The sequence below is a fragment of the Brassica napus genome, chromosome C9 (genome assembly GCF_020379485.1).
Source record: "Brassica napus cultivar Da-Ae chromosome C9, Da-Ae, whole genome shotgun sequence".
NCBI classification, from domain to species: domain Eukaryota; kingdom Viridiplantae; phylum Streptophyta; class Magnoliopsida; order Brassicales; family Brassicaceae; genus Brassica; species Brassica napus.
In genome coordinates this window covers 8,496,809-8,514,778 of record NC_063452.1, presented here as the reverse complement: position 1 = coordinate 8,514,778, position 17,970 = coordinate 8,496,809, and the positions used below count along the sequence as shown (strand labels likewise).

At 37.1% G+C, this 17,970-nt stretch overlaps 5 protein-coding genes across 6 annotated transcripts; all 5 read right to left on the bottom strand.

The window, feature by feature from the left end:
• Window positions 1-514: 514 nt before the first annotated feature.
• Window positions 515-3,159, bottom strand: LOC106397318 (pentatricopeptide repeat-containing protein At2g17670). Of its 2 annotated transcripts, none has more exons than XM_013837901.3 (2): window positions 1,691-3,159; window positions 515-768 (listed from the first exon to the last, which is right to left on the bottom strand). In XM_013837901.3, exon 1 carries the CDS (start codon window positions 3,059-3,061, stop codon window positions 1,694-1,696), a length of 1,368 nt encoding a protein of 455 aa, XP_013693355.1. In that variant the 5' UTR covers window positions 3,062-3,159; the 3' UTR covers window positions 515-768; window positions 1,691-1,693. The 2 variants fall into 2 exon arrangements, with proteins under 2 accessions (XP_013693355.1, XP_048625832.1); XM_048769875.1 differs by lacking the exon at window positions 515-768 and adding an exon at window positions 1,025-1,260 and having other exon boundaries at window positions 1,691-3,084.
• Window positions 3,160-4,310: 1,151 nt separating this feature from the next.
• On the bottom strand, window positions 4,311-5,950 carry LOC106400180 (protein NOI4-like). Its single transcript, XM_048769874.1, has one exon. It carries the CDS (start codon window positions 5,230-5,232, stop codon window positions 5,023-5,025), a length of 210 nt encoding a protein of 69 aa, XP_048625831.1. The 5' UTR covers window positions 5,233-5,950; the 3' UTR covers window positions 4,311-5,022.
• A 2,006-nt stretch (window positions 5,951-7,956) lies between these two features.
• On the bottom strand, window positions 7,957-9,544 carry LOC106401135 (phosphoserine aminotransferase 2, chloroplastic). Its single transcript, XM_013841591.3, has one exon. It carries the CDS (start codon window positions 9,351-9,353, stop codon window positions 8,091-8,093), a length of 1,263 nt encoding a protein of 420 aa, XP_013697045.1. The 5' UTR covers window positions 9,354-9,544; the 3' UTR covers window positions 7,957-8,090.
• A 3,061-nt stretch (window positions 9,545-12,605) lies between these two features.
• On the bottom strand, window positions 12,606-14,969 carry LOC106401136 (cyclin-B2-1). Its single transcript, XM_013841592.3, has 9 exons — window positions 14,776-14,969; window positions 14,585-14,708; window positions 14,292-14,472; window positions 14,086-14,214; window positions 13,918-14,007; window positions 13,619-13,840; window positions 13,440-13,538; window positions 13,179-13,357; window positions 12,606-13,058 (listed from the first exon to the last, which is right to left on the bottom strand). The coding sequence occupies exons 1-9, from the start codon at window positions 14,834-14,836 to the stop codon at window positions 12,920-12,922; spliced, it is 1,224 nt and encodes a 407-aa protein (XP_013697046.1). The 5' UTR covers window positions 14,837-14,969; the 3' UTR covers window positions 12,606-12,919.
• A 2,018-nt stretch (window positions 14,970-16,987) lies between these two features.
• Window positions 16,988-17,487, bottom strand: LOC106398761 (uncharacterized protein At1g43920, Chloroplastic-like). The gene is made up of 2 exons (XM_013839268.2): window positions 17,329-17,487; window positions 16,988-17,239 (listed from the first exon to the last, which is right to left on the bottom strand). The coding sequence occupies exons 1-2, from the start codon at window positions 17,485-17,487 to the stop codon at window positions 16,988-16,990; spliced, it is 411 nt and encodes a 136-aa protein (XP_013694722.2).
• Window positions 17,488-17,970: the final 483 nt, after the last annotated feature.

Genomic DNA, 17,970 nt, shown 5'->3' with positions numbered 1-17,970 from the left:
AGGAACCCAAAAATATATTATTTCCTGATGTGCACAATTTAGATGGAGAGAAAATTTGATAAATATATATAAATGAATTATTAGTTGTTTTGGATTAAATCATGTATATTAACATATCTTTTGCTTTTCAAATTCTTATAAATAATAATATTTTCTATAGTTGATTTGTCCGATAATATTATAGTGATAATTTTGGTATGATTTAATATAAACCAGTATAATTTAATCTAAAATATAGATAAAAGAACTGAACTAACTGAACCACTAACCAGATTGTTTACATTCTAGCGAATTGAACCAAACTCACAACCAAACAAATAACCGAATTTTTAAAACTTGCAGAGCTGAAACAAACTTTTAACTGAGCCTGAACCGAAAACTGATATTTGTGCGGTTCGGCATATTCGGTTAATTTTCATAGGCCAAGGAGAATCTTGCATTCGTGGACCTCATCGTACGTACATTTCTTGATGTAATAATTTTTCCGTAACGTTCTGTTGTTTAGATGAAGGAACAAGGAAACACTATAAAATCAAATATGACAGAAAACAACAAAATAAACAATAAGCGTTTATTCATTCGCCAAATAATTGACTAATACAAGAATGTTGACCACTTGTCCTTTCTGAAAAATCTTCTATATGATTCCACCAACGTTGTCCTCTGTTTTATTGTCCCCTCCCCTCAATTATTTGGTTGTAATTTAACTGAAACAGTCACAATACTCTGCACTTGGCTGCTTGTTCGATGAAGATAACAGTATCTTCCCTGCAAGCCATAGAAAAGAAACAATCTTTACTCAGATACTCTGTTTGATTTACCTTTGAACCGGTGGCACAATTGTCAAAAGCAAATATTATCTCTTTGATCTCTCAGGTAACAATCCCAGACAAGATCAATAAACCAATCATGTCATCCACAAAAGAACTACTAAGAACAGAGTAAATGACATAAAAGACAAAAAGACAAAAAGGTAAATTATAACAGAGTTTCACCGAATGTAGTTATCTCATAGAGACTTAACCCTTGTTAAAGATCTCATGTGGACAAGTATATTACCAACATAATTAAACAGCCTACTTTCATACATCAATGTTCATATGCATATAGCTTATCAAATGGTCGTATACATCTGTGTTCATATACTTTCATACATCAGTGTTCATATACATATAGCTTGTCAAAGTTATATGCTCACTGTTCATAGCTAATCAAATTCACTCATTTTAGAGAAATACAACTTTAAAAAAAAAACATGACCTGCACAAAGAAGAAAGCCGGTGAAGCCAATCATAGCATTGACAATAGTTTACAAGAACAGTTTCTAGGACACTAAAGGAAAGAAACACCAAAAAAAATCTCAGGCACAAGCATACCGACATAGTTGAACAACCTATTGTCATTAATCAATGCTGGCTCCCTTAAGGACAAACTGTTCATTTTTGTATAACGTATCAAGTTCATTCCTTTTGGAACAATACAAAAGGAACAGGACTTGTGAAAAGAAGAAAGTCGATAAAGCATACCAACATAGTAAAACAACCTAAAGTTATTAATCAATGCTGGCAACCTTAAGAAATAACTGTTCATTTTCGTACAAGCAATCAAGTTCATTCCTTTTGGATTCAATACAAAAGAAACACAACTTGCGAAAACTAAGAACATCGACAAAGCTCAAGCTAGAGAATACCATTCAGTCAGCCAATCCTTGTTCTTTCGCCTTCTTCACCCATTTCAACGAAGTTTCAAGCGTAGCGTACGCAGAAGCATCACTCAAACTTTTGCTACCAACTGCATAATCAAAAACTTCATACGCCTCCGCGACCTTCCCACTTCTAACCAGCGCCCTCACAAGCGTGGCGTAAGCGTAACTCTCAAGCTTCAAACCCTTCGATTTCATCATCTCATAAAACTCAATCCCTTTGTCCATCAACCTCCCCTTACACAACCCATAAAGCAAAGTATTATAAGTGACATCGTTAGGAGCACACCCTTTCGCTTCCATCTCTTCTAACAAACTCAACGCACCCAAACTCGCTCCTTTCCTACACATCCCATTCATCAGCGCCGTGTAAGCTACAGCATCAGGCTCGTACCCTGCTTCATCCATAGTCTGCAAATACTTCCTCGCCTCCTCAACCCTCCCTGACTTCGACAACCCAAATATCAAAGTATTGTAAGTGATACGATCAGGCTCAACACCGTCCTCCTTCATCTTCTTGAAAACACCAACCGCCTCGCTCCCTTTGCTCAACGTGCAAAACCCTTTCATAATAGTATTATACACAAAGCAATCCGGCTTAAAACCATCAGCACCAAGATCGCTAACTAGCTTCATCGCTTCCCTTAGATTCTTGGAGTTACACACATGATCGATCAAGATAGTGTAGCTAACAAGATCCGGCTTCACGTTAAACGACTTCTTCATCTTATCCCTAAACTCGTAAACAGCGTTTAACGATTCGTACTTGCAGAGCTGCTTGAGAAGGTAGTTATAAGTGAACATATCCGGAGGGGAGTGCTTCTCGGAGAGCTCCATCACCAAATCTTTAGCGTCGCTGATCCGATCCGATTCGCAGAGGGACCGGGCCGCGATATCGGTGGTGACGTTGTTAGGCTCGACGCCGCTGTTCACCATGAGGTTGAGGACTCGGTGGACGTTCGAGAGAGGCGAATCGGGGGATCTGCAGGCGTGGGAGAGGAGGATGTTGAAGGTGGACGGCTCCGGGGAGAAACTGGGCTGGGATTTGAGGATGTGGTGGAAGAGCTTGACGGCGTCGTCGACGGTGGCGATGGAGGCGTAGGATTGGAGGACGGAGTTGTGGAACTTGGTGTCGAGGGGGATTTTCGAGGTGGCGGCGATTGAGTTGAAGAGGGATTTGGCGGAGGAGAGGTTTGGGGATTTGAAAGGGTTTCTCGAGGGAGTGGTCTGGGGAGGTTTCGGGGAGTCGTGAGTCCCGGTGATTCTGTTTTGGGAGTTTCGCGGGGGAGGAGATGCGGTGGGTTTCTTGATCAGTTGCGTCGACGTTAGAGAGCGAAACGACGACGGGATCTTCCCCATTTTTGGTATTTTCCGTTTTGCTTCGATCGCCGGAAGGTTTTAGGGTTTTTGTACTGGTTGACTGGTTGTAGGTAGTCGCACTCGCGCTCTACTGCGTACTTCTTCATTGGGCCTGTTGGGCTTTTACAGCCGCTTTTACAGCTTAGGATCATGTCTATTATTGTCTATGATTGCTTGCATTTGCATAAATTCAAAAAGAAAAATTATGTTTGCTTTAATAGAACAAAACATGATAGCTCGGAGAAAACCTATACATTGATGATGATCTACTGAAACAAAATTCTCACAACTATTTTTTTTTTTTGACTTTAGTTTTAAAATCTAAATAAAGCATGATTGGCAATTTTATAGTCGTAGATAAAAAAAATAAAGGTAAAGATATTTTCTACATCCTAACCAGTCACTCGCAATAATATTTACAAAGATGATTATTCTCTAGAGATTCTTAATGGAGGGACTCTTTTTTAAAAAAAAGAATTATACAGTTGACGTATAAATAAAAGTATAGGAAAAAAACACACTAATCATAATTTTGACAATTCAGATTTCCAAGTCTGTTTCAGATGGGTTCTTATAGGTTTGGATTTATTCGAATCAATTTTTTTTTTGATAAGTACGTATCATTAAAAATGAAGCCGATTGTACATGTACAAGGAAAAAGCGGTTAAGCCAATCACTCCCAAAAAAGCTAAAAACAGGAGGGACTTATGATGCAGAGCATTCTTTAGCCAATGCGAGAGAAGATTCTTGAACTTCTTGCGGGTGTTGCGAGCTAAGATAGCATTTCGGATCGTTCTGTCTATGTCTCTGAACACAGTTCGGATCGTTCTGTCTATTCGAATCAATTTTGGTCGGTCCGAATCTTTCATTTAGAGAAATTTTGGACCCATTTATGTATCTAGAGATCAACCAGTTTAAATTGTTTGGGTCACTTACGATTATAGTTTGGTTTGGTGGTCGATCCAATTTCAATATGTACTAGGGTTCCCTCCCCTTTAACACACATTGTTCTTTACTTTTTGTACAAGTTTGTAGGCAAAATCCTTTTTTATTCAGAAACAGCAATTTATGGAGGCTAAATATAACAGATATTCTTTTGAGCGAATTCTAATTTTACCACGAATTTGATAGTACTTTTTAAATTTGTCTTTAACATTTAAATACCTAAAGTTTGTAATGAAAAAAAAAAACTAAATCAACCCTAAATCAACCCTCATAAATAGTTTATTAATATTTAAAATCATTTATAAAATGGCAAACCCTAAATAATAATCAGCAAACTCTAAACTCAAATGTTATGATATCGACGGTAATATTAAAAGTGGTATCCAAGTTATATTATTTCAAAAAAAAATTATCTTCTCAAAATAACTCAATGATCTTCTCGTTTTTTCTCATTAAAAGTTTAAAACCATACACAAGGCATTGATTCATAAATCTGCAGGCCAAATCAAGAAAGATTAAACAAAAGGTTTTGTAATGAAGAAGAGCAAATCTTGTCTAATATCTGAAGTTCTGAAAAAGAAACACGTTGAAGGAGCTTGGTGATGGATGGCGGATCTAGAACCATTTATAGTTGGGGGCAAAATACTAAAAACAAAACAAAAACATTATGAATTGGGGGCACAATTTTGTTTATTTACTATAAACTAAGAACAACTGAATCAAATTAACTTAAGTTGTTTAGAAAAAAAATAAAAAGAGTAGGGGACACGTGCCCCCGTACCCGCAAGCCTACATCCGCCCAGGATTACCTCAAAACAATTATTATGTTTCAACGTTCTCATTTCGCCAAGTGTTTCCATTTTCCAGCTAGAAATTTGGAGCTAAAAGTTTTGTTGATTCTGTAATATACACATGCAGAACTGATTCATCATAAGAAAACTTCTAGGACAAAAGTTGTCAAAGGCTCAAAGCTAGTTTCTTTCTTAGGATGACACAATGTACACAAGAAAAAGAAATCAAGAAAAGGTGAAACAGAGCCATTTCTTGACCGCTGGTTTATCACCGTCTTGTTTCCTCTGAGAATTAGTCTTCGTCGAACTCCTTCCTGTCTTCTTATCTTCACCGGCTTTGCTGAATATCACCGTGTATCCATCCGCTGTCGCCGGATCATTCACATCCCAATCCCCAAATTTTGGTAACGGCCTTCCAGCGTCGTTTGATGCCATTTTCGATCAACCGAGTTACAATCTTTAATCTCTCGGACAACAACAACAAAAAAACACAAAGTCTTTTTTTCTTCTATGAGTTGATGTTTTTGTTTAGAGGGTCTGGTCTGACCCACGATGCAGATTTATAATGGAAAAACTGAATGAAAAGAAAAAGGAAAACAGATGTTTATGATTGATTGTCTTTGAAATCTTCCAGACGCGGTAGAATATTCTATTGCCATTCTTCTTTTAAAATCTTTCTGAGGTACAGAATCGTTTGCCTTTCCGTGTAAGAAATCTAATTATAGGAAAACCATATCCATGGCTGATCTGTTTCTTCATTTTTCATGCGGTAGTTTACAGTTCTCTGATCTTTTATTTTCCTTATATATACACACCAGAAACTCATCATCTCTGAACCAAATGAGAAAAAGCTGATCAACACATTTTACACATCTGCTTTACTTGAGGCATCGGTAAGACTGAACATTAGACCTAACCTTATCAGCTACTAGACCGGGCAACGAAGTGCCAGATTCTAGAAATTCCATCAACCAGCCGATCTACACGAGAAGAAGCAAGGAGCAAGACATGAACCACGGCTAAAACGCACGGAGAAAGGCAACCAGATCCAAAACACGAAAAGAAAGGGAGAGCACATCAGTAGTAGAAGCTCACCAGATCCACCGGCTTCACCAGGGCCCGCTTAATATGTACAAGGGCCCTTGGGCAAAAAAAAATTTTAAGACCCTAGTCCCTATAGTAAAAATTTTAAGGTTGGTAAAATTCCCTGAAATTTTGACTCGAGCATCAAACATGCATATTTTTTTTTTGATAATTTAACTAGAAAAATTTGTGATACAACGATTTAATACTGTTCAAATCTAAATCAGATATGCTAATGAAAATAATTTGGGCCCCTAGTATTATAGGATTTGAACTGGAGCCGGGGAAGTCGCACCGCCCGCCCTCCTTATTGAACCGGCACTGAGCTTCACCGTTTTTAATATATCATAGTTTTTAATAATCCGGTTTTAAAGTCTTCGGATACGTTTTGGACAAAATTGGAGCTTTTGAAGCACTTTGTAGCTTGAGGAGCATTGCAGCTGAAAACATCAAAGTTGGATTCGATATTTGGACATGGTGGTGTCGAAAGTCGAAACCCATCGTAGACAACACTTTTCAATGAGTTTTTAAAGAAGTTTTAAGAATTGAAGTTTCTATTATCTACAATCTAAGTCATTTTCGTGTTTTAGACTATATTAAAGTTTTTAAAAAGTTTTGTAACAACATTGATACTTTGTGAGAGCTTTGGAGAGAAAATCAGAACACCTTGTGGAAAGAAGGTTTTGAACTTCTTAACTTCTCCTTTTGATTTCTTAATGCAATTTATTCAATTTGTGTTTCTACTATTATGTTTAATTAATTCATTTGTTAGATTTATGGTTTTTCAAGGGTTAATGATAAATTGTTAGACTAGATAAAATTGTTAGGTTAATCTTATAATTTTTCATATGGATTAAAATTAATGTTAGTTTTAGATTGATCACTTGAAGTCTTGAAATTTAGATTTTAGGTTAATTGATAGACATGAAAGTGTTATTGATATCCTGAATTAATCTTAGATGAACAAAATATCATCTACAAAGAAATTTGGTTTATGAATTTTATGAACTTATCAAACTCATTCTTAATGCTTATCTGAACTGTTGAATTTCTAATGATATTTGGAATTTTAGGATCTATACTTGCATCAAAAATAATAGATTTAAATGTAGTGATTTGAGTTCAAGAACGGTTCTTAATTAAACCCCTAGTAATTTGTCTAGTCTGCGATTCTGAATTAACTGTGAATATCCCTAAATCTAGTGTTTTTCCTATTGAACTTACAAGCACTTTAGTTTTTTTTGTTTATTTGCATTACATCTATTATTATTTAGCTTAATTCGAAAAACGAAATATATTTAATGATTATGAATCTATGTGGATTCAACCATAAATATTGCATTTGCACCTCTAAATTTGTAGAGTATCTCATAGATCTGAGTATATCAAGTTTTACTGTCTGTTTTCGGGAACTCTTTGATTCACCATATAGTAGGTATAGAATTTATACTAGATTTTTTTTTTGTTTACTTACAGTTTTTTCTATCTTTCTTGACTGTTTTACTTGTATGCATCATAGTACTAAGACCGACAAGGAAACTCAGCTTTTGAATCTTTCAAATCAGGAGTTGTAACCATGGACATGTCTTTTTGGGTTTGAAGTGTAGTGGCTGGAAATCCTGCGAAACTGATGAGGGTCATTAATGTGCAAGACCCATCTCTGGTAATGAAACACAATGAGTTTGCAGATTCTTACTCTGTGCTCCTGTCTCGCTTGGGTTTAATAGTGACTATTCTTGAATTACTAAAGAGTTCTTTCGACATGTAGATTTAGCTGATGGTTACAAAGCGTTAATAACTAACAGTAGCATACACAAAGACAATGAACTCCCTGACATGAAGATTATGTACTAGCAGTTTAGTTGAATTATGAACCTGAATTTGTAAATTTTGCTATTCTTGAAAACAAGACCATCAGTTTCACCAGCAGATACGGAGAAAGGACAAACTAACTCAACAACATGAGATACTTGTATGCATTTGCTTATCATCAAAAGCTCGTCTCTACATTTTCCCAATAAGTTGTTTATTCAAAGATTTTGATCTCTCTAGAAGTTCTCAGTTCAACAAGACATCTAGCAGAAGCTAAAAGATTATTACTGAAACAGTTCCGCACACAATTAGAATTCAAAGTAAATGAAGATGAAAACAAAAAATCAAACCATAAGCATTCAAAGCTTATACTCACTCAACAACGAAAATGATTGAAATCAAGCATGCCTTGCCTGGAACTCTTTCATGAAAGCAACGAGCTTCTCAACTCCAGCCAAAGGCATCGCATTGTAAATAGACGCCCTCATACCTCCCACTGATCTATGCCCCTTGAGCTGCACCATCTTATCCTTCGCAGCTTCCTTGATAAACTCCGCTTCCAGCTCCGACTTCTCCAACGTGAAAGGAACATTCATCAAAGACCTCACAGACTTCTCAACCGGACACCTGAAAAACCCTCTGCTCTCATCAATGGCATCATACAGAATCTTAGCCTTCCTCTGGTTCTTCTTCTCCACTTCCTTCAACCCGCCCTGCGCCAACAGATCATCGAACACGAGACCACACATGTAAATCCCGAAACACGGAGGCGTGTTGTACAAGGAACTGTTCTCGTCGTGGATCTTGTAATCAAGCATCACGGGAGTGACGTCCCTAGCGTTCCCGATCAAATCTTTTCTGATAATGACAATGGTGACGCCCGAAGGACCAACGTTCTTCTGCGCGCCGGCGTAGATCACACCGAACTTGGACACATCAACGGGCTTCGAACAGAAATTCGAAGACATGTCAGCGATTAAAACACCGTTGGGGTTCTTGGGAACAGGGTAGTCTTTAAACTCAACTCCATGGATAGTCTCGTTGGCGCATATATGCAAATACTTGGCGTGCGGGGTCTGCTCAAACCCGTCAAAGGACGGGACTTTAGTGTACTTCTCGGCCTTACCGGACCAGACAACCTTAGGGTTGCAGTACTTCTGCGCCTCCTTGAAGGCCTTGTCTCCCCAAGATCCGGTGACGACGTAATCGACGGGATCCTCGGGGTTGCAGAGGTTGAGAGGGAGGGCGGCGAACTGGGTGGTGGCGCCGCCCTGGAGGAAGAGGACGGAGTAGTCGGGAGGGATCTCGAGGAGGTGGCGGAGATCGGATTCGGCTTTTTGGATGATGGAGAGGAACTCTTTGCCGCGGTGGCTCATCTCCATGACGCTCATGCCGGATCCGCGCCAGTTGTAGAGCTCGGATTGGGCTTTGAGGAGGACGTTCTCGGGTAGAGCGGCGGGGCCCGCGGCGAAGTTGATGACTCGCTCGGTGGTGGAAGCGGCGCATCTGATGGAGAGGGGTTTGGTTCTTGTGGAGGGGAGGGTGAGGGTGAGGGTGGAAGGTTTGGTGAGGTGGAGGAAGGATTGGGAGATGGGTTTGGGTTTGAGGGAAGGGAGATGGGTTTGGTTTCCGAGGAGGAGGGAGTTTGTTGACGCCGACATTGTCGTCGAATGAGAAAGGTAGAGTGACGGCCAAAAGGTATCTGAGAAATAGTGAAGTGGGAAAGAGAGAGAGTTTGTGGGAGAGGGATCTATCGTACAGGTGAAGGTTAACGCAGTTGAATGCGATGCCGTTTTTGGTAGGTAGCTTATTTCTGGAAAATTTGTCCCAGGAGTGGGGCATTTATAATTCACCCAACAAGACTGAAAAAGAAATCGGAATCCAATCTGAACCAGTTTGGGGATATGGAAGTTTTTTTTTTGATAAATAAAGGGTTAAACCCGGATCGACCTAATTTTTGGATGAGAGATGCAACCCATGATGGACTCTCTTCCGGATATTCAAATGGTCCGTAAGCAATAGGCTCATATTCGTGTGCCCACATGTGAAGCTTATAATTTCGCAATAAAGAGGAACTAATCTCTGGCTTAAACCAATACGGCAACTCATACTTCAGTGGAAATCACTAAACCACTAGTTGTGCGGTATCTTAAGTGGAATCCTGGTCAGGGTATATTGCTTAAATCAGGTCAGCCTCTTACTCTTACTGCATGGTGTGATGCTGATTGGGGAACATGTCCTCTTGTTCGACGTTCATTGACAGCATGGTTTATTCAACTTGGTGATTCACCAGTTTCATGGAGAACATTTAAGCAAGATACAGTGTCGAGATCGTCGACGGAAGCAGAATATAAAGCCATGTCTGATACGGTTCAAGAACTGATTTGGTTAAGGAATCTTCTTCGGATGTTCGGAGTTCATTTTGATGCACCTATTCCAGTGCATTGCGATAACATCTCGGCCATCTACATGGCAGCGAACCCGGTCTTCCATAAAAAGACTAAACATGTTGGAGTAAGTTATCATTTCATACGAGATGAGATTGTGAGAGGATTTATTACAACAAAGCATGTGCCGACGAAGATGCAATTGGCCGATATACTTACGAAAGCACTTGGGAAGAAGGAGTTTGGAGCTTTTCTTATCAAGTTGGGAGTTCGAAACTTACACTCTCCAACTTGAGGAAGGGTATTACGATATGTACATATCTATGAGACAATATTCTCTTTCCGTTTTGATCTCATCGTATATCTTGTGTATAATCTATTTTAGGAGAGAACTCCTTGTATAAATACTTGGTCTAGGACCTAATAAGAAATAGAGAAAACCTTTATACGATATCTTTGTTTTCTGACACACTACGATGTGGTTGATATGAAAGTTTTTATACAAGATTTTTAACTTAATTTGAATATTTTTAATAGGTTTCATAATTTTTGGGTGGAATGAAATAATCCTCTTTTTCTTCATTTGAAAAGAGGTCATCTGAACAATCAGAAACGGCTTTGATAAACATAGTTTATTTTGACACTTCAACTGATGAGCAGACCCGCACATACAGTCAGGTCCTACCCAGAGCACAAGCAAAGTAAGCAGTGGTTTGGGACCCAAAACAATTTATGGGGATTTTTGGACCGAATTTTTTTTTTTTTGAAAATATTTATAATTTTGTTAGTGAGAAAATGACACATTTTTTTTCAATTTGATTAGAGCCTTAGAGCATCAGCAGCAATGTGGTTTCTCAACTCCTCTCTTAAACATAAAATAATAATATAATTAAGCATTTTAACTAAATTTTAAATAGAAAGGCCCTAAATTAATTACGTGCTGACACCTTGTAGAAAAAGCTCTCACACTCTTGAAAACATCTCTGAGAGAAGAATCGTTTCCCTCCCTCTCTCCTCTTTTGCCTAGTTGTTTTATTGAATTAATGCAGAGAAACCCTTCCTCGTACTACCACTAATGCTGCTCTTAGAATGGGTTGGGCCGTTTCTGCATACAGTTAAAAAGAAAATTGGTTAAATCAGTTCGATATCCTATATACTACAAAACATAGGTTGGTGAAAAGATTTCCAAAACACACCAAAACACAAAAGCCGCAACTTTCAGAAAATGAAAAGAATAAATTTGGAATCGGATGCGGTCGCCCAACTAGAAAGGCTCTATACATGTCAAATCAATCAATAAGAGAGAGCAAAGGACAACAAATATTTTTAGTTATTTTAAAAAAATGGTTGGCCACTTCGAATAAGGCATATTCGTAAATCTTGATTTAATTTTTTATCCGTTTCTATTAAAACCAAAACATTGGATCTCTGTAATTCTACAAAATAAAACAAATATTAATATGTAATATCCGTAAAAAAAATCAAATCACAAATACTAATATTTTATGAATAATATATATATTTTTATATTTTATGTAAGTCTTATAATAGTTTTCTTTATTAAATTAATTAATTTAGTTATTAGAGCGTTAAAAGTAAATATATTTTTAATTAATGAAATAGTCTTATTTTATATTAGTTTGGGATCTTTATTTATACGGATTGAATTGGAAAGCCGGTCGAAAATATAAAAAAATTTAGTTATTCGGACACCAGATATTCGAGTAGTTGCAGAACAGATCATGTCATATAATTGATCATTCAGATCAAACATATTGGATTATAAATATCTCAAAAAACTCAGATATTCGATTTGTGATCACTGCTAATTTTGAATATTAGACGGTTATCTAGTAAATTGCGATACAAACTGAACACGAAAAGAGGTCATCCAATTAGAATTTTGAAATATCCAATAAAATTTAATAATATATGATCTGAATGGCAATATGCAGAAATTGTGGTTTGGTTCCAAGAATAACAAAAATATATATATACATAGGTATATTTAAATACTTTTTTTACTATTAAATACGGTGCGGTGTGGTTTATAAAAGTTCTAAGCCATAGTATATTACATATGAAAGTCCAACAGACATAAAGCAAACATCCACTCGGACCACTCGTTATAAGAACAACATTATTGGTTGGTATCTCAAAACAAATATCTCTACAAGTTAATATTATTATTTTAATATAACTTGTTTATATAAATAAAATTATACTTTTAAGAAGAACTAAATAATCAGTACATAGATAATAAATGAACATATAGTAGTATTAGAGGTTCTAATGAGTTTTTCATGAGTCTCTCCTTGCAGAACCTTATCACACTTCTTTTCCTATTTTCTAATTTATTTATTTATTTATTTATTTTAAATATAAGATACTCATATAGTCATATACTTCCCTTGGAGAAGCTCTAGATCCCTATCAGTTTTATTTAGTGAATATCAAGACTTAAAGAGTAGTTATGTTCGGGTTTACTTTTCACAGCCCAACACAGAGGGGCGAGACATCCACAGCTTGAGTTTCACAAAAATTGAATTGATGAAATGTCTTTGAAGGTCATTGGCCGAACAAATCATATCTGCTAAAAAAATTTTGTTTTCTTTGCTCGATAGAAAGAGTAACTCAAGCAGAAGAGTGATATGTATCATCATCATTCACTGCTCAGAACAGTTACAACTATAGTGACTAACAGAAAGGGAACAGGGTCATCAATCAATCTTCAGACAATTTGAACTTGGCTGCTTCATTTATTTTTGTGGTTACTTTTACCTCAAAGGAAATGGAGGAACTATGACAGCAGGAACTGTACAAACTAGTTATTGTTGCCATCAGGCAGACAGCAGAAAGTGTGCAGCTTCACACTTTGCTATGTACCCAAATTTTGATGTGTTGTACTTCCTATATACTCCTGTCAATTTCCCCGTAGCTGCCCTCTGATGAAGACTCACCATCTTCCTACAACACTCCCTGCAAAACCCATGATGACAAATTCGTTAAAAAAGACTCTTTTGTGTTTGCAAATGAAAAGGATCATCAGCCTTTGAATGATATTTTGGTAGAGAGAGAGAGAGAGAGAGAGAGACTTACATGAGTTGATCTTCAGAGTAATGAGAGTGGAATTCACATGTACTGCTCCATTGCCTGTAACCATCAACTGTACATTGAGCAGTGTACACAGCTGTTGCAGCTAGTAATGACGGTTGAAACCGAAGCATCTCGTACTCCACAAGAGCAAGCTCGATCAAAAACGATGCCAACATCTCACACTGTTTTGTTTCAGTTTCACCATTTAGTTCCTCTTTCTAAACTCATAAAAAAATGAAACATGATCCATTGTTTTCAACTTACCTTCTTGTCTGCTTGCGCTGCCTTAAGGAATCTTTTCAAGAACGGGTATTGCGTAGGCAACGAGACATTAAATTGCAAAGTGCTCAACATTGTTTTCTCCTGCAAAGACAATGGTAACCATTTAATCAGAGGATATTAAATTCTTTTATATGTAGAAACAAAGAGAAACAGCACTTTACCATGTCTAGAACATCGTTCCTCGCATAAGCCTTGTCTGAAATAAGTACCAAATCTTCAACAACAGGAACCGAAACCTCTTCGTACTTGCAGGCCAAGAGCAAAGCCACTAACCCTACAAGCTGAAGCTTCTTTCTCATAACAGCTTTCTTGGACAAGAATCTATCTATCAGATTCACCGTCAGAAACAATGTCTCCTTCATCAGATCAAACTTGTCATGCACCTGGTGGAGATTCATTTTAGCTTCTTTAGTCTCTCTCATTTATACAGTAACATCATTCTAGAGAAATGCAATAATACCTCGATTAACCAGTCGATTAGTATTGCTCTCATCTTCTCGTTTAAGTCCATTTGTTGCATCATATAATCTGCTGGAACACAGCTACACCTCTGCAGATTCAAACCGATAATTGTTTTTCAGGCAAAACTCAAGCCTCTTGCTGATTCAAAGTAAACAAATGTTTTCACCTCCATTGTGCGGTAGAATGAGTATAGATCTTGGACATACTCAACAGCTGCAAGCGAGTTCTTGGCATCAGATAAATCTATATCCAAGATTGGCTCTTCCACTGTTACATCCTCCATCTCAACTTCCTCCTGTCACATTCAAACTTTAATTATTCGAAATGATTTTATAGCTAAGATCTTTATCAAGCTGGATTAATTATGTTTACCATTGGATCAGCTTCAGTGTATGGCTTCCCCAGAGACATTGGCATTGGATGGTCCAATGCAGCTTCTTCTTCTTCGTCATCAATGAATATACAGTCACCGAAATCGTTTGCACTTGGAACTGATGATGGCTTCAGCTTCTTCGCCTCCTCCTGATGATACAAGGGCTCTTCAACTCTAGATCTGCAAGATGAATCAAACCAAAACAAAACACAGATTTAGATTGCAAGATTCACTCTTTATATATACAGAGTCAAACGACACTAGATTTAGAGAGGTTTATGTTGAATTTTACTTAGATAAGTTGCCTCTCTTGTTGACAACACCTCTTGCACCAACCACATTCTGATTAATCACACCCAAAACTCTTCTCTTCTCTCTCTTCACCTCTTGTCCGAACTTTCTACTTGTCGTTTCATCTAAAACACAACACAACATATGTCAGAATTGGCAAGACCTCATATGACTCTAGAAAAGTTCTATTACCTTGGAGAATCGACGTTGTAGTGGGTTCAACAACGATGTTGTTCTCACGGGATGTAACCATTTTTGGTCGTGTTTTTGATTCTTCCAAGAGAAAACCCACCAGAGAGACTAGAAGAAGAGCATTAAGCGAAAGAGAATCTTTATAGTCTGATACAGTCGAATCTGACCAAGGGGTTGATATAGGCAAGTGACTATGAATTGACGAATATAAATCCAAATATAAAAAGGTGTAATTTTTATTTTGATTTTTTAAATGGACGGCTAGGATCAGATATGACCGTTGGATTATGAGAATAAAACGATTTACTTCCAAGTCTGGCACGAAGACTTAACGGTAACTTTGGTTCGAGGCATGTGGCTACCCTCTCTTCTTATTTCAAACTTTTATTTTATTAATCCTTTTTTTTATTGGTTGGCTTCTACTTTTATTCAGACCAAATGGTGCGCTCCATAGGCGCGGCCTAACAAGTTTTTGATTTTTGGTTTAAGAATTATTATTAATAATCAGTAATCAAGCTTATTAATATCCGTATTTACAGAGCTAATCATATGCTCTCTTTCAGACTAATTTCATTAGTATACAGGACCAGATTCCGTACCGATAATTATGCTGGCCCGTGACAGTTCTTGATTTTTTCTTGATTGAATATTTTCAATATTTCATCTATTAGCTTAAGATATTTTTGGAAAGACAACAATCAAAAACTTTGCTTGTCTGTTCAAAGTACATCACATGATTCATATCAAGTTTTTTTTTTTAATATGGGTCAAAGATTCATACCGCTTTAATTAATATAACTAAAAATACTCTCACCAAAAAAAATCAACTATTCCTTTCACCAAAAAAAAATCAACTATTCCCTGTGCTCGCAATAGATTCAACTAGACAATGTGGATTTGAAAATAACAAGAATGTGTATGCTCTATAGTATTTTTATAAATATTTATCATAACACTTGATTTACTTTTTTTTTTTGAAACACTTATGGATCTGCATTTGTACCCTTTGGATTTAAATCAACTAGACCCTAAAAGTCAAACTATTTATATTATCAGTTGTGAATTCGAGAGTTGCAACTTTCAAATTTTATGGCACAGAGAACCAAAGAATTGTAATCATTTTACCATAAGCATAAGAAATTATGAACAGTCAATGTTCACGGAAAACTAGGCATAAATGCCAGGGAATGAAGCCGTGAACATGGGGGAGCCTCCTAATCATCTTTGTCAAAATAATTAATAACGTCTTAAAGGCATTGTTTTCGTAAACCAAACGGGAAAGAGTTCTGACAAGGAGGGGACCATCTCATTCTCATGCCATTACTGATATATGCATGCTTGCGAACGAGATCGGTCTAAAGATGACTTGATCAAGCAATTTGGTAAGTCCAAAATTTCTCAAACTCAACCGGAACTGGACCAAACCGAAACTTAAATAATTAGGCTGGAGTTGACTTGGGAAAAAGATTGATGGGATTAATTACGGGAAAAATATCAAACAAATCCTCAGCTTTCTGAATTGGACCATTATAATCCTCAGGTTCCTAACTAACCATGAAAACCTCAAACTTTTTGTTGAATGAGTCAATGTAAACCCGCGTTAATTACATTAACATAACGTCTAAACGCAGTTAATTTTCGACGTTAATCAAAACAAAGCCATATTCTGCTCAATTAGAAAAACACATCTTCTTATTATCTCCCAAAATCGATTTGGGGGTTTTCTCAATTAGGAACCCTAATTCACGAACCACCACCAAAAATCTCGAATCAAACACGAACAAGAGAGAAGAGATGGGTAATGAAAAGAACAAGAAGTCTCGACAAGGGAACCTCGGTGGTGCCAGTTCTGTAGCGAAAAGAAAAGGTGGAGTCGTCACCGACGAAGCTGATGTATGTAAGAAGAAAAAGAGCAAAACATACGACATGGAAGAAGAAGGGGAAATCAGCGAGGATGACTGTGGTTTTGTCGGTGACGACGAAGCTGATGAAGCCCCAGACAACGAAGACACCCTGATGATGAACAACAACACCAACTTAGGTCATTACTTCAAACAACAACATAGTCACTGACACCAACATAATGGTCACTGAATTAAGCCCCAAACATAGTCAAGACCAAACATTAAAATGGTCACTTAATCAAGTAAATACAACAAGAACAAACACCAACAATTTAGTTCTTCGCCTCAAGCAAAGAACTAACTTAATTCTACATCAAACTAACTACTAGGACAATGATGATCACGCACATGATCACAAACAAGATCGTCATCATCACCTTACACCTCTTCACCTCTGTTTTGGTTCTTACAACCTCTTCCATCAACTCAGTGACCACGCCTTTCAAATCCTCAATATCATATTTTTCTTTGTTAAACTCAGCTTCAAGCAGTATAATCTTTGGTAAGGCATCTTGAACCTCTTCATAAACACCATCCTCAACCCATTTAAACAAGTGGTTCTATGCAAAAACCATAAGATTTTAGGCATATTGCTTCATGTTCAATTTGAATAAACGACAACAATATAATCAAGAATATAATAAGCTACCTTTCTTCTCGTAAGACATCTGAAGAAAGGTCTCCCCGGATTCTTGTTAGTCTCCGACGTGTAGATTGTTGTCTTAGTCCCGCAAACACATCTCGCCGAAAACCCGCGAATATCGTATGTGTTCACGGTTGAACTCTCAGCTGTCGAATCCGAACTCATCTTCGTGCTAAGGGAAGTCAATCGTGTGGGATTGGAGGATTTTGAGTTGTAAATCGCGATTTTTAGGGCTGATGTGTTAAGAAAATCCCCAAATCGATTTGGGGGAAAATGATATTAGGGTTTCAGATCTTATTTTGAAGTTTAAGATAAAACGTCGTCGTATTGGCTAACTACACAAATTAACAGGGTTAACACGTTCTGTTAGTCTAATTAACGTCGGGTCTAATTTGATCCAGTCAAAGAAAAGTTAGCTGTTTTTTTTTTAAATCAAAGAAAAGTGTATTGTTTCTCAGGTTTTTCCGAAAGCTGGAGATTATAATGGTCCAAATGAAAAAGCTGAGGATTTGTTTAACATTTTTCCCGATTAATTACACATATAGAGATTTCACACATATACATTCAGAGAAATAGTAGATTTCAAATACATTGTGAAGCCCGGCCTTCTCACTTCAAATCCATGTTTTTTTTTCTTTTTTAACACAT

Bases quoted from the DNA above. Each gene is read 5' to 3' on its own strand.
- LOC106397318 (XM_013837901.3), bottom strand. From the start codon at position 3,061: ATGGGGAAGATCCCGTCGTCGTTTCGCTCTCTAACGTCGACGCAACTG.
- LOC106400180 (XM_048769874.1), bottom strand. From the start codon at position 5,232: ATGGCATCAAACGACGCTGGAAGGCCGTTACCAAAATTTGGGGATTGG.
- LOC106401135 (XM_013841591.3), bottom strand. From the start codon at position 9,353: ATGTCGGCGTCAACAAACTCCCTCCTCCTCGGAAACCAAACCCATCTC.
- LOC106401136 (XM_013841592.3), bottom strand. From the start codon at position 14,836: ATGGTTACATCCCGTGAGAACAACATCGTTGTTGAACCCACTACAACG. The intron at 14,215-14,291 runs GTAAACATAATT...TGAATGTGACAG, and splicing joins ACACTGAAGCTGATCCAATG to GAGGAAGTTGAGATGGAGGA. The intron at 13,841-13,917 runs GTATTATTGCAT...AATCTCCACCAG, and splicing joins TAATCGACTGGTTAATCGAG to GTGCATGACAAGTTTGATCT.
- LOC106398761 (XM_013839268.2), bottom strand. From the start codon at position 17,487: ATGAGTTCGGATTCGACAGCTGAGAGTTCAACCGTGAACACATACGAT. The intron at 17,240-17,328 runs GTAGCTTATTAT...GTTTTTGCATAG, and splicing joins GATGTCTTACGAGAAGAAAG to AACCACTTGTTTAAATGGGT.